General features: G+C 39.2%; 1 protein-coding gene across 2 annotated transcripts in view; it reads right to left on the minus strand.

Moving 5' to 3' along the window:
• LOC114690936 overlaps positions 1-24,210 on the minus strand; it is a 97,346-nt gene that overhangs the window by 40,587 nt on the left and 32,549 nt on the right. For both annotated transcript variants that reach the window (XM_037207829.1, XM_037207831.1), the window contains 2 exons: positions 4,798-4,868; positions 3,453-3,477 (listed from right to left, as the gene is read on the minus strand). In XM_037207829.1, the coding sequence (XP_037063724.1) occupies positions 3,453-3,477; positions 4,798-4,868 (96 nt within the window). The remainder of the gene's footprint in view (positions 1-3,452; positions 3,478-4,797; positions 4,869-24,210) is intronic.

A 24,210-nucleotide genomic window follows, 5' to 3' on the forward strand; every position in this document is an offset into this window, starting at 1 on the left:
CACAAGCCAATCATGGATATGTGCTCATCAGGAACTGACAAGAATAGCAGCCAGGTGCATTGGTAATATAATAAACAGTGCCTGTACATATCACTTTCTAGGTGACATCCTCATTGACCATCTACACAGCCTTTATTAATTCTAAGATAGGGATAATGACCACAGGAGCACTGAGAATGCCCCATACCTGTCCATGCCTTCATCACCAAAGTCCTATTTTCTCTATATTGCTATGTTTTCTTTTTTTCCAGAAAATATCTGTATTCCAGTCTAGTCTGAAATTCACTCTAGAGCAATGAATGACCTTGAACTTGTATCTCTCCTTCTTCTCCTTCTCAAGGACATAAATTAATAGGATTGAGACATCCTGGGTACATTTTAAGCAGAACCAGGAATCACTCTGGGTCCTGGACATGCTAAGCATGTACAGAGGCAATTAGGCCATAAGCTCCAGCCCATATTAGCATACTAGCTTCCACAAGTCCTGAAAGTGTAGTTGCCCTATGCAGGATACACTTGAAATAATGATATTGAGTCACACAGTTCACTGCTGAAAATATGTATCTACTGTGTGTGAACTTCAAAACATGAAGACTGACCACCACTGAGAGGGAAAACTCCTGAAGCATAGTGTGTGCCCAACATCTAAAGGTGTATTCCCATGGGGGCAGTGGCATAGTACACTCCTTTAAAAACAGCATGTAGGCTTAGGCAAGTGAAACTGTATGAGATCCAGGTCAGAAATTTTGTGTGTGTGTGTATATATATATATATATATATATATTCAGTTCTAGTACAGTCATGGATACATAGTGAGACCCTGTCTCAAAAATAAACCAAAAACAAAACCCTAAATTCCTTAAAGAATTAGATAGCACTGATAAACATCTAGGTGGTGACTGGAATTCTTAGTTGACACTGTGTGTAAATTGTGTTGCTCTTTGTTTATACTAAGATTGTGAACCCACTTAAGCTTTTCTCCAGACCCGATTAAAATGAGTCATGTCTATTCAAAAGCCAGTCCCACATCCACCCCAGGCTCCCATGTATTGTATTTCATTTTCAGGCTCTGTCATCTGAAAAGAAGTATGTGTACCTTTCAAACTATCTTCTACCTGCTGAATGACACTATTTAGGACTTCTAACCACAACAGCAGTCATTATAGCATTTAAGATTCCTGTAGCCAGGTCGTGGTGGCGCATGCCTTTAATCCCAGCACTCAGGAGGCAGAGCCAGGCAGATCTCTGTGAGTTCAAGGCCAGCCTGGGGTACCAAGTGAGTCCCAGGAAAGGTGAAAAGCTACACAGAGAAACCCTGTCTTGAAAAACCAAAAAAAAAAAAAAAAAATTCTTGTAGATTTGCCTTATTGCCAGATAGAAGCTAGAACTCTTCCATAGGGATTATTTTGCCCATGGTGGGGTAAAAGCAGCTCTTGAGATGAGCAGCAAAAGATCTTTATCAATGCTTCTGAATTATGCTTTATTCAGATGTGGATGAGCACAAAATCGTATGCCTGAAAAAGCATGGCTAGGATGAAGATTAAGCACATTTTTGTAGGTAACCTGTATTCTATTTTTTTCCTTTTATTTTACAATACCATTCAGTTCAACATATCAGCCATGGATTCCCTTGTTCTCCCCTTCCTGCCCCCTCCCCTTCCCCCATCACCCCCTCCCCATTCCCACATCCTCCAGGGCAAAGCCTCCCCCGAGGACTGAGATCGATCGACCTGGTAGACTCAGTCCAGGCAGGTCCAGTCCCCTCCTCCCAGATTGAGTCAAGCGTCCCTGCATAAGTCCCAGGTTTCAAACAGCTAACTCATGCAATGAGCACAGGTCCTGGTACCACTGCCTAGATGCCTCCCAAACAGATCAAGCCAATCGACTGTCTCACCTATTCAGAGGGCCTGATCCAGTTGGGGGCCCCTCAGCCTTTGGTTCATAGTTCATGTGTTTCCATTTGTTTGGCTATTTGTCCCTGTGTGCTATCCAACCTTGGTTTCAACAATTCTTGCTCATATAAACACTCCTCTTTCTCGCTAATTAGACTCCCGGTGCTCCACTCGGGGCCTAGTCGTGGATGTCTGCATCCAGATTCGTCAGTCCTTGGATGGGGTTTCTGGCACAACTATTAGGGTGCTTGGCCATCCCATCACCAGAGTAGGTCAGCTCAGGATGTCTCTCGACCATTGCCATCAGTCTATTGTGGAGGTATCTTTGTGGATTTCTGTGGGCCTCTTTAGCACATTGTTTCTTCCTTTTCTCATGTGGTCTTCATTTACCATGGTCTCCTATTCCTTGTTCTCCCTCTCTGTTCTTGATCCAGCTGGGACCTCCTGCTCCCACAGGCTCTCTTTCCCTCGACCCTCGCCCTTCATTACGCCCACTCATGTCCAGGTTGTTCATGTAGATCTCAGCCATTTCTCTGTCATTGGGTGATCCCTGTGTCTTTCTTGGGGTCCTGTTTTCCAGGTAGCTTCCCTGGTAATGTCAGTAGCAGTCCAGTAATCTTTGTTCCACCTCTAGTATCCTCCTATGAGTGAGTACATACCATATTTCTCTTTCTGAGTCTGGGTTACCTCACTCAGGATGATTTTTCTAGATCCATCCATTTGCCTGCAAACCTCATGATGTCATTGTTTTTCTCTGCTGAGTAGTATTCCATTGTGTATATGTGCCACAATTTATTTATCCATTCTTCAGTTGACATTTAAGGAATTGCTCAACATCCCTAATCATCAGGGAAATGCAAATCAAAACAACTCTGAGATACCACCTTACGCCTGTCAGAATGACTAAGATCAAAAACACTGAAGACACTTTATGCTGGAGAGGATGTGGAACTAGGGGAACTCTCCTCCACTGCTGGTGGGAATGCAAACTTGTACAACCACTTTGGAAATCAATATGGCGCTTTCTTAGAAAATTGGGAATCAATCTCCCCCAAGATCCAGCTATATCACTCTTGGGCATATAACGAAGAAATGCTCAATCATACCACAAGAGCACTTGCTCAGCTATGTCCATAGCAGCTTTGTTTATAATAACCAAAACCTGGAAACAACCTAGATGCCCTTCAACTGAAGAATGGGTAACCTTTATTCTGACTTTTCAATTTACATATCTGTCACTGTAATCTAGGCTAGGAAAATGGCATGTTAATTTTTGGGGAAAAAGATTTAGAGACGACTTGGAGTACAATAGACAAGATTTTAAAAAAGAGTTCACTAATGAGCAAAACAAACAAAGAAATATCCATGAGTTTTTACTTTGTGTGTTATTTCTTCTAATTTTTTGTTTGTTTAAAAAAAGAAACCCCATTGCTAAAACCACAATTCTCATTACCAGTTAGTATCTTAGATTATAATGGTGCATCACAAAAAAATACAACCAGTGTTTTCACAATTCCTATCTAAACTGTGTTTTAGAAAGTGATAAAAAAAAATACATACCATATCTGCGTTTTCTAGACATCCCCTGTAATCAATAGGAAAGAAAATATTTAATGCCATAATCATGCTAAATAATGTCTGCAAAGCCTTTGGCTTCTCCACTGACACAGTATAATTGAAATCAGGACAGAGAAGAGCAGTAAAGATACTATATTGATGGGTATATTATTTGATGATGCCACAGAAGATCTGGGTCTCTCTACTTTATGACATCAACTATTACCTTTCATACTTTCTCTGATTCAAAGGCAGATGAGGCAAATCAGTCTGACCTCTAGAGGGTTGCAAAACCTATATCACATACCATCTATGAAAACTTGTATTTTTCACTAAGGTGTTTTCTGTTTCTAGGGACTATGGTTTACAAATATCTTGAGTATATGGCCCAAAGTTTAATGTGTTGGAAGCTCATTGTGTCCAGATTGGATGTTCAGCGTTCAGTTGGTAAGATCTTTAAACCATGAGGATTAGTGGTCTTTGGCTTTGTGTTTTCTTGTAAGCTGAGCATTGAGATATGCAGAATTTTTTTTATGTGCATTGGTGTTTTACCTGCATGTATGTCTGTGTGAGGGTATCAGATCCCCTGGAACTGAAGTTACAGACATGTGAGCTGTCATGTGGGTGCTGGTAAATGAACCTAGGTCCTCTGGAAGAGCAGGCAGTACTCTTAACCACTGAGCCATCTCTCCAGCCCTAGAATGCAGATTTTTAATTGTAACTTCACCAGTACTTCTATCTAGAGGCCTACTGCCATTTTTGTCTTCTATAAATTTTTGTTGTCAAGGAAGACAGGATTATAGTTTTGTCTGGCAGATTGAGATAGCATGGTAATTCTTGGTTGAGATAGCATGGTAATTCTTGGTTATCAAAATACTCATGTAGCATGGGGTTTTTAGTTGGTGAATATTCGAAATGTGGGGGAAAGCATAGTACATGCTGTATAATCTCAGTTCCCTAAATGAATGTACACTTGCAGCATCTAGAAGGACACATCAAGCTGAGCTGCTTGTGACTGGGTGGCTGTTCTTGGCTTCTTATGTTGTGTTTCCTGTAATGCACATACTACAAATAAATGCTTCTTTTAAATGCTTAAAACAAAGAAAAAAGAAGCACCCACCTTGATGGGATCATTCATAAAGCAGGATACAAAGTTGGGCCACATTGTGATGTATGCTATCTTGACTCAAGACCAAGTTGGTACAGTTCCTTTCCCTCCTCTTATTATATAAACTCTCTAATATCCATGCCTCAGATCAGTTTAATGATTCAAACATGATACCCACTGAAACACAAGGGGACCACTGAGGCAACCTTTCTACCTTAGAGAAAGAAAAAGCCCTCTTACCTTCACCATTCTAATTGGACGCTTTCGTTCGTACACTGTTGTAGTTGTGTTGTCTGTAGATTCAGGAGACACTAAGAGAACAGAAAGTGATTCTCAGCTCACAGAACTGAATATTATTTGCATGAGATCTTTGTTTGACGTGAATAAGAGCATACAGACTTGGTACATTTTGCTAAACATAATGAACAAAATGGTTGGGCTGTTGTTGGACTGTCTTGGTACATTTTACTAAACCTAATGAACAATATGGTTAGGCTGTTGCCTGACTGTATTCCAGGAAGACAAACTAAGGCAGAGAGAAGATCTGGAGACAAGTAAGGAATAGAATTTTTTCTTTGTAGGGAATGGGAATCTAAAGCTGTGTAAAGAAAATCTGTTATATGGTGTAAAGATGAAATCTTCCAAAAATTTTTTTATACTTATTCTGTTTAGGAACTCAACAGCTGGCAGTGCATCCAGCAGAAGTGAATCTTATGTACCTGGTTCTCTCAGTCAACCATGTAGATTCCAGATTCAAAATCTTGATCTCAATCTTTAAAGAAAGTGCATTGACTGCTGAGCTCTCACTGACCCCATAAAACAAATCTTAAGATAAAAATCACAGAGTACAATCAGTCCCTGTGATGATTTTGAGTGCAAAGTAATTGCTACTGTCTTAAACCTCAGCTGGCCACCAGCAGACTTTTACCTATGTACATATAGTAAAGGTCTGGTCCACAACTTTACTAGAGACTCAACTGCTTTTCCAGGCATGTTTCTCTGAGAAGAGTTCTTTTCTGTTCTCTACACTTATTTTTTCAATCTCAAGAGATTTGTGAGAGATAGACATTTAGGGATTAAAGACCTAAAACACCCAGGACTGAAACTGGGCATTTGTCTGTGAGTTAGGCCACATTGCCTGGACAATGTGTTCCAGTACACAGTACCAATAAGGTAACTGGAAGAATGAACTACATAGCCTTCTATGGCTTTCCAGAGCTACAGTCTCCAATCAACATGGCAATTATGAAGGAGAAGTGGCAGGAGAAGAATAGGAGCAAGAGGTAATAAGAAGGGATATTGAAAATACAGACCCTTTTTTATCCATTAAGGCAAAGGATCCAAGATGGATGTCAGCCTGCAACCTCCCTTGACTCAAATCATCCAGCTTGCCAGTTAAAGTTATAAGCATAGATGGCTAAAAGGTAAAGCTATACATTAGGCCTTTACTTGTCAGGACATTGCTAGGGTTGCAATGAGGCCATGCTAAAGAAGCCTGCTAGCTACTTAACAGTTTACCCTGTGGATGTCCTATAAAGCACAACTAAATGGTCAAGAAAGAACCAAGAAGGACACTGTTACCAAAGTCCCAAGGGACCATGGGAACAAAATTTGCTTATTATATATCACCAAGACCACTTTGTAAGACTTTTATCTATAGGTACATTTGAGTGCACAGAAGAGGGTTGGTTGTTTCACACCAGAGAGACTGGCTCTACCATAGATTAAAATGTTGTGCAATATTTGTACAGTGTTGAAGATGTGTCACTGTGATTGGTTTAATAAAGAGCTGAATGAAATATCTAGGCAGGAAAAGGTTAGGTGGGACTTTCAGGGACAGAAAAGACTCTGAAAAAAAAGAAAAGGAGAAATCACCAGGAAGACATGGATTAGGAACAGGAGGTGTAAGATAGAAGAATAGAGGTAATGCTAACTGATAGAACATAGATTAATATAAGTGGGTTAATTTAACTTATAAGAACTAGTTAGGCACAAGCCTAACCTGTAGGCTGAGCTTTCATAACTAAAAGGAAGTCTTGATTTTGTTATTTGTGAGCTAGCAGCCCAAAGAAAAATCTGACTACATATGGCACCCAACATGGGGCACAAACCCATTACCCTGAGATTACAAGTCTCATACTCCACCAACAGAATTAGCCAGGCTGAGACATTGAGTGAACCTAATCATAACCACTAGACCACAAGGGGGGCTAGGCTGATGAGCCAGCCAGGAGCATCCTCATGGCATAATTTCCTTCCTATTTTTGCCTCTGTCTTTTAGTCTACCCTTTTAACTAGGGAAATATTATGAATATACTAGGCTCATCTTCCGTGACTTCATTTCATTGTTCATCTTGGAGTCATATATTTTCCTTCTTGGTGCTGTGGTATCTGAGTGATCATATTGGGTCTTGATATGGAAGCCTTAAAAATGTACTCCCTAATATTTTCTATATTATTCTCCTCCTTCCTTCCTTTGGGCTGCAAGCTCACACCTAACAAAATAGAGACTTCTTATTAATTAGGAAAGCTTGGCATATAGCTTATGCCTATTCCTATCTAGCTCTTATAAGTTAAATTAACCCATTTATACTAATCTATATTCTATCACATGCCATTACTTATCTTCTATCTTGCACCTCCTGTTTCCTCTCTGTGTCTTTTAGGTGACTCCACCTTTTCTTTTTTCCAGGATCCTCATTGTCCCCAGAAGTCCCAGTAACCTATTCCCGTTTAGTTATTGGCCATTCAGTTCTTTATTAAACCAACCACAGTGACACATCTTCATACAGTATAAATATCTAACATCAATACCCTAAAATGACCACAAAAGTTTGTGAGCACTGTGATAGTTACTATCAGTACTCAACTGATAAGGTCAACTCATAATGCCTGGATAGCATTATCTTGACAAGGTTAACTGGGGCAGCAAATGGTTCAGCTGTTAGTGTATTGTTCCTGGGGCTGAGATCCATGACTGTAGAAGGAGAAGGTGAGCTGAGCATAAGCACCCCTTTTCTCTATTCTTGGTGCACTGCACCTCTGATTCAGGCTCCGTTGTCTATTGTTTCTCAACAAATATGCACACCATACTCATGACATCATGGCAAAACAAACACTCCTTCTCTGGCATGTTTGGGTCATAGTATTTCATCACACAAACTGGGAAAGTCCCTTATGCACACATTCCATGGAAAGCTACTAAGCACAATGACAGGCTTGGACATTTGGTAGTGATGAATGCTGAAAAGCATTAAGTGTTAAAAGACTGCCTTCAAATGGCAGAGCCAGAAGCCAAGAATACTTAAACCAGACAAGACTACCATGATGCCTTTTGAAAGGAAAAGCTCAGAAACCTCCTGCAATGTCCTTGTCTCTACTGTTCTTTCTCATAAGCACAGGGTGTGACACACTACTCCAGGGACCCACTCCCCTTGGGTCAGACCAGAACTGCTGTTATCTGTTTCAAATTTTGTCCTAACTCTTGACAATTTTGACAGTCACCATATCAATCTTGAGATTATTTATACTCAGTTCACCTACATCACATGTTTCTGGGATAAAGTAATAGAGAGGTTGGTTCACCTATTCTTGCCTGCACCAGGTAAAGGGACAATGACAGAGACAAGATTGAGTTCACCTTTCCTCTGTTTCTTGTTACTCAACAATTGCAAAACGTGAATTTCAATTTCATTCTTAAATCGTATGGTTGAACCTCAAGTGTCCCTTCCATTTTACTTTGTGATCTTTCTATGGAAGTACCAGCATGGACTTGAGGTCCTTCAGCATCCTCAGGAGCAAGAACATGCTTCTGATGGTTTTTCCCAAGATACTGAACACTGAGTGCATTAACAGCAGAAACAGTTATGTCAGCTTCACTCCAGGAAAACAGAGGAGGTCAGAAATGGTTCTGTGTTTGTACATTCCATGTCATGACCCTTCTCCAGGCACTGTCATCATAGCCTTGGTGGTGTTTCAGGAAGGTCACTGAGTGCACTGCACGGTACAGCATGCACTGCATTCGTGGTGTAGGCAAGTCATAAATTCATGTCAGTGCAACAGTGTTAAAAGAGCAACATGACTGTGTTAAGTTCGCTTTTACCTGATGAGCAGGGTCAATGCCTCTCTTGGAGTCACATAAATATGGTAACATTTATAAACTCCCTCCTTTCTGAGTAGTGTTCACTAGGGTGCTATATACTGACACACTATGAGACTTTCGGCCCAAACCATATAGATATACAAGTATATACCCATCCGTCTATATATCCATACACACACACACACACACACACACACACACACACACACACACAAACACAGCTTGCCCTCAAGGAAATGGACATATACTACAAAATTGCTCTGTGGTATCTGTTACTGGCAGAAGAGTCAGCTACATATAAGTGAATCTATGTAGCATGAGGTTTGTGTTGGTTACTCATATAACCAACAGTAGAGAATGTATTTATTTTCACTGTTTACCTTCACTATTTACATAAGAAGCTTTAGGAGGGCACTAGTTGAGCAGAAATATACTGTCTTCCTCCAATATTTTCAATCTGCCTGGTGCCTCTCAGTGAGCAGTTCTCTGGTTAGAGGACCACATTGAGAGGTAAACAAGGCTTGAATATTTTCTAGAGATGTTCAGATTCAAAGTCACACAAAGCCAAGCTGTCACATGACAGGATGAATAGAAACTTCCCTTTCACTAGCCAAGCATGGATATGTCCTCATCAGGAACTGACAAGAACAGCAGCCAGGTGCATTGGTAAAATGATAAACAATGCCTGTACACATCACTTTCTAGGTGACTTCCTCATTGACCATCTGTACAGCCTTTATTAATCCTAGCTAAGACAGGGGTAATGACCACAGGGGCACTGACAGTGCCCCAGACCTGTTCATGCCTTTCATTTTTCTAGAAAAGATCTGTATTGCATTCTAGCCTGAAATTCACACTACAGCAAGGAATGACCTTGAACTTGTGTCTCTCCTTCTTCCCCTTCTCAAAGACAAGGATTAATAGCATTGAGTCATCCTGGGTACATTTTAAGCAGAACTAGGAATCAAACTCTTGGCCCCAGGCATGCTAAACATGCACTGAGGCAACTGGGCCTTCAGAAACTCCAGCCCATATTAGCATACTAGCTTCCCTTAATCAAATTACAATTTAACAAAATCCTGAAAGTATATAGTTGCACTATGCATAAAACGCTTTTGAAATAATGTTACTGAGCCATATGTGGTTCACTGTTGTGAACACACACACACACACACACACACACACACACACATATATATATATAATATATATATATATATGAATTGTCACACTGAAAACATGGGGACCAATCACCACTGAAAAGAAAACTCCTAGAACATAGAGTGTATCCCATTTTTAAAGATATAGTACCACTGGGTGTGGTAGTGAACTCCTTTTATAACAGTACTCTGTAGGCAAAGACAGGTGGAACTCTGTGAGTTTCAGGTCAGAAATGTATATATGTAGATAGTTCCAGGAGAGTCATGGATACACAGTGAGACCCTGTCTCAAAAAAAATAGCAAAAAACAGAAACAAAATACTATATTGTCCAAAAAGTCAGAAATCACAGATCAAAATCCAGGTGGAGACTGGAATTCTTAATGGATACTGTGCCTAAATTGTGTTGCTTTTTGTGTCTATACTAATATTACTAAACACTGGAAAGCTTTACAAGTTTTCCTGGAAGGAGCCAACCAAATCTAGCACACACCCTGTTCACACACATCCATCCTATCTCAATGTAGTGGTTAGCATACAATCTGAAATCTACACCACAACATGGGCTGTTTTCTTTCATACTTGCTAATATGTGCAGGCAGGTGAATTGCACTGCCCAGGCCTTCTGACCTCTGTGGTAGTCATGGTGGTGTTTGGAATTCCTGTAGCATTGACTTATTTCAGGCAGATGTTGGAAATCCAGATACTCTTCCATGGAGATTATTGTACCCTTGATGGTGTTAAATGAAGTTGTTGTACTGCATATGTAAAGATCCTTATCACTTATTCTGAGCCTTGGTTTAGTCATCTTTTTAGGAAAACACAAATCAACCTACTACATATTGTCGTGGTGAATTTTAAACACATTGTTATAGATAAATTGTGAATACTATTTTTCTTAAGAAATTTATAATTTTAATATAAACCAGTTGACATTCGTCCCAAAAAGCTCATTTCCAGTTAAAATTTTTTCTTAAAAGGTGAAAATAAAAAAGTCTGCCAGAACAAGAATGAAGCTTGGGTTAGGTCCTCCATGGTTGACTTATGGCCAGCTGACACAGGGGCTCAGGTTCTTATTTTTTTTTCACAATAGTTTTCCTGGACATTGGGTTAGGTGATACGGATATCTGTTGAATGAAATAATTTTAGACATAACCTGGTACACAAAATCCCAAACTAAAGAGGACATAGCAACTGTAGACACATGACTAGAATTTCTTACTTGAGGTATCACTTTAAAAAAAAAAATCAAACTCCCAACTGTCCACTTCCAACTGTCAATTGATAAATGTGTTTTTGCTTACTGTGGTGCACTAGACAAAAGACAACCAGTATTCACACAATTCACATCTAAAACATGTCTTCAGTGACTTCCAAATACATACTGTGTCTATGTTTTCCAGGCTCCATTTGTAATATACAGGAAAGAAAACACTTTGAGGCTCAGATTATGGTGAGGTCTGTTTGCACAACTCTTTGGTTCACCTTTTTGATGGGTGTTATTACACGAAGGATTGCCAAATCCTTGTGTGGAAGATTCTGGATTAGTATGTTGTGTAATACTGACAGAATATGTCAGGATGTCTACTTTGTGACAAAAACTAGTCTGTTTTCCACTTTTGCTGACTAGGGGCCACATCAGGCATCCCTATGTGTTTAGCCTCCACTCACGGTGGAGTAAAGCTAAGTATATCACAACATGACAGAGCAACTCTATATCAGATTACTATGATATCAATCCCTTTTATGAAGCACTCTAATAATGTACCTCCATCCTCATGTCTTAGAGTTCTCAGCACCGAGACATCCTATACTGGGGCATATGAAGCTTCTATCACATAAATCTTCGGGGAACATAATTAAAATCAATCTAAGCCAGAGGCTCTAGAAGCCATAAAAGGAGGGAACCCTTACATAAAGATTCAAGTCTACACGGATGATATGACTATCAATTCCTGAGTGAAATATACATACTTTAATCAAAAGCAGAACACCATTCTCCCAAAGACACCCTGCCCCCATGACTCAAGCATGTGTGAATGTTCTATCCAATCACTATTCTGGTCTAATTCTGTTTCCCCTCTTCATAAATATACTATTTAATACTCATGATATCCTAACCAACTTTATTTGTCAAGTGTGGTAGCCACTAAAACACAAGGGAATCATCATTAAAACAGCTTTTCTCTCTTTCATAAAAGAAAGAAACTTTGGGGTTGGGGATTTAGCTCAGTGGTAGAGTGCTTCCAAGCAAGTGCAAGGCCCTGGGTTCGGTCCTCAGCTCCAACAAAAAAAAAAAAAAAAAAAAAGAAAGAAACTTTTTACCTTCATCAAGGGTGCTGAGCAGTTCTGTTAAGCAATTGGAGAACATGTGACAGTTGCATGTTCTGGTAGATGTAGGAGTACAGAAAATAACTGTCAGCTCATGGTACCATTTACCCACCCAAGCATCTTTATTTGACATGGATAAAATGTATGGAGCCAGTACATGTGATTAGACTTAGCTAGGTGACTACTGGACTGTCTTTCCTGAAATGTAGGTAAAGATTAAAAATAAAAAAGGGTTATTTTTTTCTGCTTTATAGAGAATAGAGATCTAAAGCAATGTGAGAGTCTATGTTTCAATATATAACTACTGAATGCATATTTTAAAAACTTTTATACATTTATTCAGTGTGGGAGGGAGCACATCAGAGGACAACCTTTGGTGTCCAGTTCTCTCCTTCCATTAGGTGGATTCTGGGGATAGAATCAGAATATCAGGTCTGGTGACAAGCAACCCACTGAGCCATCTCACTCTCCCCATTAAAATAAATTTCACAATTAAACCACATATCACCATCAATTCCTGAGATCATTGTGAAGCCCAGAAGAACTGACAATCCCATTAGCATATCTCAGAAACATATTTTAACCTCCATAAATTGATACATTCTGATTCTGCATTCATCATAAAGAACATAGAATTTTAGCCTTGATAATATACATTTTACTGGGAAAGTGAATTTAGTATGAGGCATATGGTATAACTGTATTGATCCATTCATTTTTTGACATACAACAACAATAATTTATTGAAGAGTAGAAAACAATAATAAGCATATTGTGTCTTATTTCTCCTTATAGTCTTTCTTTACTATTCTATGAATTTTGTATTTATGTGTTTTGTGGCATCCAATTTAAAACAGGCAGTGATGGGAAAGAATGAGTGTCTGGATCCTTTTGACCATTCAAGTCTTTTAACATAGTTCTATATGAGAGTTACTTCGAGGATGATGCAAGCTCTAAAAACTGGGTAGATATTCTGGGTACTTGTGTGTCACTCTTTCAAGGTGTATAGCTCACAAGGTCTCTGCACTTCTAAGGGCCACATCTGTATTGCCATTAGACATCAATCAAAGATATCTCCATTTGTAATTGTCATTAGGCCAGGTATGAAGGCAAGTTTCTCAACCCTAAGTATCTGTGAACATGAGAAGCACTGGTGCTTCCTTATAATGACTAGGATGAAATGTGGCACTGATGTAGCAATACCTGTCCTGGACTAAGTGACCATGGACTCTATGTAATACAGTAGATAATGCCTAGGATTTCTACAAACATGCAGACATCCTGACATGTACACAGATTATAGAACATCATGTTTGGTGAATAAGGTAATATTTTAGAAACTCAGGATAGTGGACAATGTCTGGGTTCACATCTTCGCTCCTCTACCTAAAAGCATTCTCTCTCTCTCTCTCTCTCTCTCTCTCTCTCTCTCTCTCTCTCTCTCTCTCTCTCTCTCTCTGTTGTTCCACCTTGGGAATTCACATAGTCAATAAAGAAGAGAATGTGTCTATGCTGTTGCTGAATTATTCAATGAATATAACCCAAGCAGTGTCAACACTTGGGAAGGTTAGTTATTGTAAAATATCTTGCTATCCAAAGTCCTTAATTTTAAATTCCCAGGCCACTGTTCTTAATGACATATGACTGCTAGTCCTACAGACCTACATTTCAATTTACCAATCTCTATTACAAAGAGGTATAGATTTTAAAATGATGCCTATGTTGTCCTAATTATACAATCAATGTTCATGCCTAAAAATAGCATTGTTTTCCAGAGTATTTTAGCTGCTTTACGATGGTCAGTGTATACCTGTTTAATGAAACAAACCCCAGAATTCTTGATGGATTAACCTTACATATTAAAATTTCTAGTATTATAAGATCATTGAAAACCTACAATTTTAATTAATTATCAGCTCTTCACAAATATGAGCATCTCTACATTTAGGTTTTGAATAATTCATGAAGACAGCTATAGCTCTGAAAGAAGTCAGGATAAGTAAAACACAAGACACATGAAAACAGCAATAAGAGTTAACACATCTTTTCAGAGTTGTGGTTCTACATGAAAAATCACAATTACTTTTGCAAGCAATTCATTTTCTTCACCATATACATACTCTTTATACTCACTGATGACTGTGAATGGATACTAACTTTCTAGTTAGTTCACAAGTCTCTCTAATTCATCTGAGTTTCTAATTCATGTGTTGAAATAGTGATCACTCATTCAGGACAAAACAATCACATTACAGTGTGAAATTAATCATAACATCTCCACTACTGTGGAGCCACACAAATTTTCTGGGATTAATAATTTCAATACAGAGAACCTTACTTATTGCACAGCATGTTTTTGAAAGAGTGTTGTAGTATTTATATATAGGTGTATCTATTAAGGACAAGCTTGAGGGAGGGAATATGAATTTATATTATATATATGTATAATATATACACATATTAAATTCTAAAGTCAAAATTTCAGGAGGCTGTGGGAGTATATAGCAGTTGACAAGTAGTGTTAACAAGTCGACCTATCAGATGGGGATCCCCACGTGGCAAAGCCGTGGAGTTACTGACTGTAAATGACTGGTTGTTTCTGTTTGTAATTTCTCTCATATGCCACTTCATTTCTTTCCTAATAACAGCTATGGGTATTTTCCCTACTGCTTGTGTGTTTATCTTGAGAAAATATTCCATCTTTGGGTACACATATATAGTTGTGGGTAGTCAGGAAGATTATTTCTATTTAATCTGTATAATTCTGATGAATAAAAATAATACTAGAATATTTTTCATAACTGACACAGAAAAGTAATAGTATGTTCAGTCAAAAAGGCAGCTAATTTTAGAATTCAGAATATATTCAAATCAAACTGGTTGCTGCTGGAGGATGAATTCCCAGGTGTTGTTTATTGCTGATTCAAGGTCAGGCTTGAAGCAACTTTGGTAGACATAACTCCCTGCAGTAACTGACATTTTGCATGTAGTCCCAGCCTCAGTTTATGTTACATGCTAAAGGTTCAGTCAACTGTTCACTTTCTGTCTGGGAGCCCTCACCAACTTAGAGCTACGTGTGTGGCCAAGCGTTACTCACTGGCTGGTCAATGTGGCCTAACTAGGCTGTGAGAAATTGTGTGACTTATGTGTTATGAGAATGGGTGGGTCAGATCCTAAAAATGTAATGACCAGAGAGAAGAAGAGGAGGTGTGAGAGTGTGTGTGTGAGAGAGAGCATGAGAGAGCTGCTGTGAAAAGACTTGTGAGTGTATATTAGAGTGTGTGTGAATAAAGAGTTAATAAATGATGTAATATATGTGAAGGAATGTAGCAGAAGAGAGAAAAAATGTGTATAGAAGAGAGAAGTGGGGCTATGAAAAAAAAAGATGTCAAAGAAAATGAAGCTGTATAGAAAAGAGATGTAACTGCAAAAGAGGTAAGTGGTTATGTGGAAAATATGTGTGAAATGTAACTTCAAGGTGTGAAGAATGTAACAAGGTGGTATGTATCTATGTGGAGACAGACATTTTCAGAGAAAGAGATTTTTTAAAGATGAAATAAAAGAGAAAGTTAGAATCAAAATGCATGTGTGCTTCCTTATTTACCTGTCAGATAGAAACTTATTTCTAAATACCTCAGACAAAAGAGTTTCCTAGTCTGAGGTCTTCTATTCACAACCCTGGAGCAGTTCTGGGGATCTGGCCTCCTATGGACTGCATTACAAAATATTTCATAAAGAATAGACTATATACAATATATAAAAAAACATAATTCTAACAGTACAGAAGTTACAAATATTTAAAGCAGATGTTTGGAGAAAAATTAACCAGTCTAATTGAAGGAGAAGTATTCAATGGCTAGTAATGTCATACTTTGGTTGCCACAACAGTTTCCCATTATACTCTAATTCCAAAACAATCATCACTCTGCATTTTTGTAAAAGTCTACTCCAAGCAAAGTCACAGTGTATACTGGCATTCAGCACTGAGGCATGAGACATGTCAGCAATGTGTCATAGAACTTTCATAGTGAGCTCATAATCCATACTGTGACATCCAACAGCTGCTATTCAAGCAAGCCTACTCATATAAGTCTAATACTACAGTGTGGGTTATTTTAAATGCCAGTGTACTTTACCTCAAAATCATCAACTGCAAAGTAAATGTTTTTCCTACACACACACACACACACACACAAAAAAAAAAAAAAAAAAAAAAAAACAAAAAACAAAAAAAAAAAAAAAAAAAACTAATTGCCCTCAAGGAAATGGACATATACTACAGAATTGCTCTGTGGTATCTGTTACTGGCAGAATCAGCTACATATGAGTGAATCTAGGTAGCATAAGGTTTGTGTTACTCATGTAATCAACAGTAGAGAATGTATTTATTTTCACTGTTTACCTTCACTGTTTACATGAGAAGCTATAGGAGCGCACTAGTTTAGCAGAAATATGTGGTCCTCCTCCAATATTTTCAATCTGCCTGGTGCCCAGGACCTGGCACCAATGCACAGCTGCCTCCCAAACAGATCAAGCCAATCAACTGTCTCAGCAGTCTTTTGCGGGGGTATCTTTGTGGATCTCCGTGGGCCTCCCTAGCTCTCTGCTTCCTCCCCTTCTCACCTTCTCATGTGGTCTTCATTTACCATGGTCTCCTATTCCTTGTTCTCCCTCTCTTTTCTTGATCCAGCTAGGATCTCCCACTCTTTCCCTCGACCGTCGCCCTTCATTGTTCCCACTCATGACCAGGCTGTTCATGTAGATCTCGTCCATTTCTCCGTGTCTTTTTTTGGGGTCCCGTTGTCCAGGTAGCCTCACTGGTGATGTGAGTAGCAGTCCAGTCACCCTTGTTCCACATCTAGCATCTTCCTATGAGTGAGTACATACCATATTTGTCTTTCTGAGTCTGGGTTACCTCACTCAGGATGATTTTTTCTAGATCCATCCATTTGCCTGCAAACCTCATGATGTCATTGTTTTTCTCTGCTGAGTAGTATTCCATTGTGTATATGTGCCACAATTTATTTATCCATTCTTCAGTTGAAGGGCATCTAGGTTGTTTCCAGGTTTTGGCTATTACAAACAATGCTGATATGAACATAGCTGAGCAAGTGCTCTTGTGGTATGATTGAGCATTTCTTGGGTATATGCCCAGGAGTGGTATAGCTGGATCTTGGGGGAGATTGATTCCCAATTTTCTAACAAAGCGCCATATTGATTTCCAAAGTGGTTGTACAAGCTTGCATTCCCACCAGCAGTGGAGGAGAGTTCCCCTAGTTCCACATCCTCTCCAGCATAAAGTGTCTTCAGTGTTTTTGATCTTAGCCACTCTGACAGGCGTAAGGTGGTGTCTCAGAGTTGTTTTGATTTGCATTTCCCTGATGATTAGGGATGTTGAGGAATTCCTTAAATGTCTTTCAGCCATTTGGGTTTCCTCTGTTGAGAATTCTCTGTTTAATTCTAAAGCCCATTTCTCAATTGGACTGTTGGTCGTTTTGATGTCTAATTTCTTGAGTTCCTTATATATTCTGGATATCAGTCCTCTGTCACATGTGGGGTTGGTGAAGATCTTTTCCCATTCAGTAGGCTGTTGCTTTGCCTTGTTGACTATATCCTTTGCTCTACAAAAGCTTCTCAGTTTCAAGAGGTCCCATTGATTGATTGTTTGTCTCAGTGTCTGTGCTACTGGTGTTATATTTAGGAAGTGATCTCCTATGCCAATGCGTTCAAGACTATTTCCTACTTTCTCTTCTAGCAGGTTCAGAGTAGCTGGATTTATGTTGAGGTCTTTGATCCACTTGGACTTAAGTTTTGTGCACGGTGACAGATATGGATCTATTTGCAGCCTTCTACATGTTGATATCCAGTTATGCCAGCACCATTTGTTGAAGGTGCTTTCATTTTTCCACTGTACACTTTTGGTTTCTTTGTCAAAAATTATATGTCCATAGGTGTGTGGGTTAATGTCAGGGTCTTCAATTCGATTCCATTGGTCCACATGTCGGTTTTTATGCCAATACCAAGCTGTTTTTATTACTGTAGCTCTATAGTAGAGCTTGAAGTCAGGGATTGTGATGCCTCCAGAAGTTGTTTTATTGTACAGGTTTCTTTTAGCTATCCTGGGTTTTTTGTTTTTCCATATGAAGTTGAGTATTATTCTTTCCAGGTCTGTGAAGAATTGTGTTGGTATTTTGATGGGGATTGCATTGAATCTGTAAATTGCTTTTGGTAAGATTGCCATTTTTACTATGTTAACCCTGCCTATCCATGAGCATGGGAGATCTTTCCATTTTCTGACATCTTCTTCAATTTCTTTTTTCAGGGACTTAAAGTTCTTGTCATATAGGTCCTTCACTTGCTTGGTTAGTGTTACCCCAAGGTATTTTATGTCATTTTTGGCTATTGTAAAGGGTGATGTATCTCTAATTGCCTTCTCAGCTTCTTTGTCCATTGTATATAGGAGGGTTACTGATTTTTTTGAGTTGATCTTGTATCCTTCTATGTTGCTGAAGGTGTTTATAAGCTTTATCAATTCCTGGTGGAATCTTTGGGGTCACTCAAGTATACTATCATGTCATCTGCAAATAGGGAAAGCTTGACTTCTTCCTTTCCAATTTGAATCCCCTTAATCTCCTTATGTTGTCTTATTGCTCTGGCTAGAACTTCAAGTACTATATTGAATAAGTATGGGGAGAGTGGACAGCCTTGTCTCGTTCCTGATTTTAGTGGAATTGCTTTGAGTTTCTCTCCATTTAATTTGATGTTGGCTGTTGGTTTGCTATATATTGCCTTTATTATGTTTAGGTATGTTCCCTGTATTTCTGATCGCTCCAAGACTTTTATCATGAAGGGGTGTTGGATTTTGTCAAATGCCTTTTCTGCATCTAGTGAGACGATCATGTTGTTTTTTTCTTTGAGTTTGTTTATATGGTGTATTACATTGATGGACTTTCGTATGTTGAACCACCCTTGCATCCTGTGATTGTTTTAATAAAGATGACTGACCAATAGTTGAACAGGATAAGATTAGGCAGGAGAGCCAAACTGAGAATTCTGGGAAGAGGAAGGGCAGAGTCAGAGGAGTTGCCACCCAGATGTAGACGGAGCAGGGGATTTATGGGCCATGCTAATAAAGGTACCACCATATGGCAGAGCATAAATATATGAGTTAACTTAAAATGTAAGAGATAGTTAGTATTAAGCCTGAGCTATTGGCCAAGCATTTATAAGTAATCTTAAGTCTTCATGTTGATTATTTGGGAGCAGGTGGTCAGGAGAGGAAAACTCTGCCTACAAATGGCACCCAGCTTCCAGAGCCATATTCATCCATATAAAGCCTGAGAAAGCTTTATAAAGTGTTCTAAATGCACAGAAACAGAGCCAGACATGACTTCCTAGTGTTGTATCTCTCATACCTGCTACACATAATGCCCGAGAAAACTTTAAAAAGTGTCCTAAATGCACAGAAACAGAGCCAGACATGACTTCCTATTGTATCTCTCTACCTGCTACAGTACAGAGACACATTTCCTGGCAACTGCAAGCACATCATGCAAGCATATCCCACAGTTTCTCACATAGGCCATGGTACAGAGAGATGTCTCCCAGCAGCATGCTGTATGGTGGGTTTAAGGCTTTTGTGCATGCAGACAAGAAAAGGTTACAGATACACAGTAAAGACAGATCCAGACTAAAAAGACTTCTAAATGGGTAACAGCATGTTTAAAAGTATACATAGGTGAGACAGATAAGGCCCACACACCAAATGAATGGGCTCAGCCTCAAGTAAAAAAAAGCTGTGACATGCATAGTAGCACCTTGACCCAGAGGAGACAAACTGGACACCCAGGATGACAACTGCCGATGTAAGACCCAGGGCCAAATCAAGAAATGCAACAATAGCCATAGAAGCAAAGCCCACTAAACAGTCCACACATAAATACCTCAGCCCTTTGTTTAATAAACAAGCTTGCTCACAACCTCCTGGAGTCTATGTTGTTAACTCTGCATATTCTTACCTGCTGCCCACAACGGGGCCAGACCTGCCTTGACTGAATCTACCAGGCTGAGCTGAATCCCCAGTGTAGTATTTGCCCTGGAGGAGGTGGGAATAGGGGTGGGCTGGGGGGAGGGCAGGAGGAGTGAGGACAGGGGAATCTGTGGCTGATATGTGAAATTAAATTAAATTATAAAATAAAAAATGTAATGTATAATTAAAAATACAGATTAAGCTGGGTGATGGTGGTGTAGGCCTTTAATCTCAGCACTTGGGAGGCAGAGTCAGGTGGATCTCTGTGAGTTAAAGGCCAGCCTGGTCTACAAAGCAAGTTCCAGGACAGGCTCCAAAGCAACACAGGGAAACCCTGTCTCGAAAACAAAACAAAACAAAAAATATGGATCAACAGTCATCTACAATAGTCAAACTTATAGTCACATTAGATATGTTTTCAAGTCATAAACAGATATATTTAGATAGATATATAGTATTCAAACACTTCAAAGACCTATAGAATATATCATTTAATATGCTTAATAACCTAAAGCTTTTCATGACAGTGAGACCCATCTGCTCCTGGAAGTACCAATCTACTTCAGAGATGATGGGCATCAAGGAAACTCCATATAGAGTTTGCTTTATTTATTGCAAAAACTAGCCATGTGGGCAAAAAAAATGACCTTGCCTCAATTGTTGACAGTTATGTCCAAACTGGACCAGCAGGATACAAGAAAGGTGACTGTGGAACTTTGCCAAGACAAGGTAGAACTGCTGTGGGATGTTCTGTATGTCCTGTGGGATCCTGTTCTCGGGTTCCTTGTGGCTTTACCCAGCAGGTCCGCATAGAGGATGATTAGGACCACGGGCCTGAGTGCAGGTGTCTGAGATGGTCTGCACTTGGCTGTGCTGGTGGATGGTCTGTATGTCAAGTTGCTCTTATTGGTGAATAAATAAAACCTGATTGGCCATGGCTAGGCACGAAGTATAGGCGGGAATAACAGAGAGGAGAAATAAAAGAACAGGAAGGCAGAAGGAGCCTGCTAGACACCTCCAGGACAAGCAGCATGTGAAAATACCGATGAGCCATGAGCCACATGGCAAGGAATAGATTTATAGAAATGGATTAATTTAAGATATAAAAACAGCAAGAAACCTGCCATGGCCATACAGTTTGTAAGCAATATAAGTCTTATGACCCAAGAAATGTTCAATCATATCACAAGAGCACTTGCTCAGCTATGTTCATATCAGCATTGTTTGTAATAGCCAAAACCTAGAAACAACCTAGATGCCCTTCAACTGAAGAATGGATAAATAAATTGTGGCACATATACACAATGGAATACTACTCAGCAGAGAAAAACAATGACATCATGTGGTTTGCAGGCAAATGGATGGATCTAGAAAAAATCATCCTGAGTAAGGTAACCCAGACTCAGAAAGACAAATATGGTATGTACTCACTCATAGGAGGATGCTAGATGTGGAACAAGGATGACTGGACTGCTACTCACATCACCAGTGAGGCTACCTGGGAAACAGGACCCCAAGAACAATACGGAGAAATGGATGAGATCTACATGAACAGCCTGGACATGAGTGGGAGCAATGAATGGCGAGGGTCGAGGGAAAGAGAGCAAGAGATCCTAGCAGGATCAGATTTGATTGGGGAAAACCCTTGAAAATTCTGGCTACAGACATAAGGAAATAAACCTATAAAAACTACAAGACAGATGATGTATCTTTTACCTGCTCAATCATAAAACTGTTGCTGTTGGTTAATTTTGCTCTTTTGGGGGGCCTGCTACCCAGCTCCCAAATAAATACACACAGAGATCTAGTCCTAATTATAAATTCCTGACCTTAGCGTGGCTTGTTTTTAGCCAGATTTCCTTAACTTAAATTATCCTGTCTACCTTTTGCCTCTGGGCTTTTACCTTTCTCTTACTTTTGTATATCTTACTTTCATTCTTACTCCATGGCTGGCTGTGTGGCTGGGTGGCTGGCCCCTGAAGTCCTCCTATCCTTCTCTGGTACCTTCTTTCTTTTCCTTCCAGACTTCTCCTTATATTTATTCTCTCTGCCTGCCAGCCCTTCCTCTCCTTTCTGTTTCACCACTACTGGCTGCTCAGCTCTTCATCAGACCATCAGGTACTCTAGATAGACAAAGCAACACAACTTCACAGGGCTAAACAAATGCAACATAAAAGAATGTAACATATCCCTGCATTATTAAACAAATGTCCCACGGCACAAAACATCTTAGAATAATATTCTACAACATGAAACAAAAAGTTATCTTTAATTGACTTGTGCACACCACTCAGTCCAAACTTGTGTTAATGTAGGTATGTATGTTACCTTTGAAAGTTTATGTGTTTTCAGAACAAAGGGACCAGACACCAATGAAAACAGATGGTCCAGGTGATCCAGCCTCTCAGAGTGTCTTTGTTGCAGTTTCTTCAGAGTTGTGCATCCAGAATAGCTTCAAGGCTGCTGGCTGAGATAGTCCTACTGTGGATATTGCTTTGTATGCTGTGAATGTGTTGCCCTGATTTGGTTGATAAATAAATGCTGATTGGCCAGTAGCCAGGCAGGAAGTATAGGTGGGACAAGCAGAGAGGAGAATTCTGGGAAGAAGAAGGCTGAGTCAGGAGATGCTGCCAGCTGCTACTGCCATTAGAAGCAAGATGTAAAGATATTGGTAAGCCATGAGCCATGTGACAAGGTACAGATTTATAGAAAGGGGTTAATTTAAGAAGTAAGATCTAGCTAGCAAGAAGCCTGACTCATTAGTCCATACACTTTTAATTAATATAAGCCTCTGTGTGTTTATTTGGGTCTGAGAGGGTGCGGGCCCAGGTGGGACTAGAGAAAAATCCAGCTACATGGTCCAACCATGCAGATTATTTTAGCCAGCACTTGACTATTGTCCTAATTTACTTAAGGTCCCCAAAGATGCCAGTGCCCCCAGACAACAAGAAGAAGTTTAGAGAACATGACACCTACATTCCCAAGAGGTGGAGTGGGTAGTTTATGGTAATCTAATGTGTTATGGATGTTTGTCATAATTTAGTGGGGATATAGGAATATAGGATAAAAAGACAACTTTTATCCTCAAATATTTTACATTGGTATGGATTTTGGTATATTGATACAAATTTAAAGTTATTTTTGTTATACTGAAGGTATGTTTATACTCTTATTTAAGATATTGTGTCTATGCACCTCATTTAAAAATGTAATTTAAGTTCTAGCCCATGAAAACTACTTAGGATAATAAAGAAATACAGGTTAGTAGTTAGTCTTCTATAACAATCAAACTTATAGTTAGGTATATTTTCAAGGTTAATCAGAGACATATTTTAAATATATAGATGGTCTTCAAACACTTTCGAGACCTACATAATATGGCATTTTAATGTTTTAATAATATAGGGCTTTTCATGACAGTGGGACACATCTGCTACTGGCAGCAGCAATCTACTTCAGAGAAGATAAGTCATTGAATAAACTACCTATGTAGTTTGCTTTCTATGTGGCAAAAGCTATCCATTTTGGCAAGAAACTGCCTTTGCCTCTACCGTTGTCAGTACACTGTCTAAACTGGACAAGCAGGACATACAAAAAAGCAACTACTGAATTTTGCCAAGACAGGGTAAGGACAGTCCTTCAAAAGTTCCTAATTCATAGAAAAGTCTGACAGATAGACTGTAGGCTAAAGATGGATGACCCAATGTTATAAAGGCATATAGAGGCATGTTGAGTGATTGTCCAGGCATCCGGATGTCTGTCATTTTTACAGGTTTGGAAGTGGCTTGCACTGCACTTCCTGTTTACTCAGGTAATATTATATCCTTCTGAGGTCTTTGATGAAGTTGAAGACTAGATAGTTATAGTTATAGTTTTCCTTAGTTATGAAAGAAAAAAGTTAGGTACAAAACTTTGGACTCACCAAGATAGGATAAATAATGGAGTATTTTCTTTGAATCTGCCAAATACAAATGGACTGGAGATTGTAAATGTAATCCTTACTTGACAATTGTTCTTATTGTATATAGTTTT

The sequence above is a fragment of the Peromyscus leucopus genome, chromosome 7, assembly GCF_004664715.2.
Source record: "Peromyscus leucopus breed LL Stock chromosome 7, UCI_PerLeu_2.1, whole genome shotgun sequence".
Taxonomy (NCBI): domain Eukaryota; kingdom Metazoa; phylum Chordata; class Mammalia; order Rodentia; family Cricetidae; genus Peromyscus; species Peromyscus leucopus.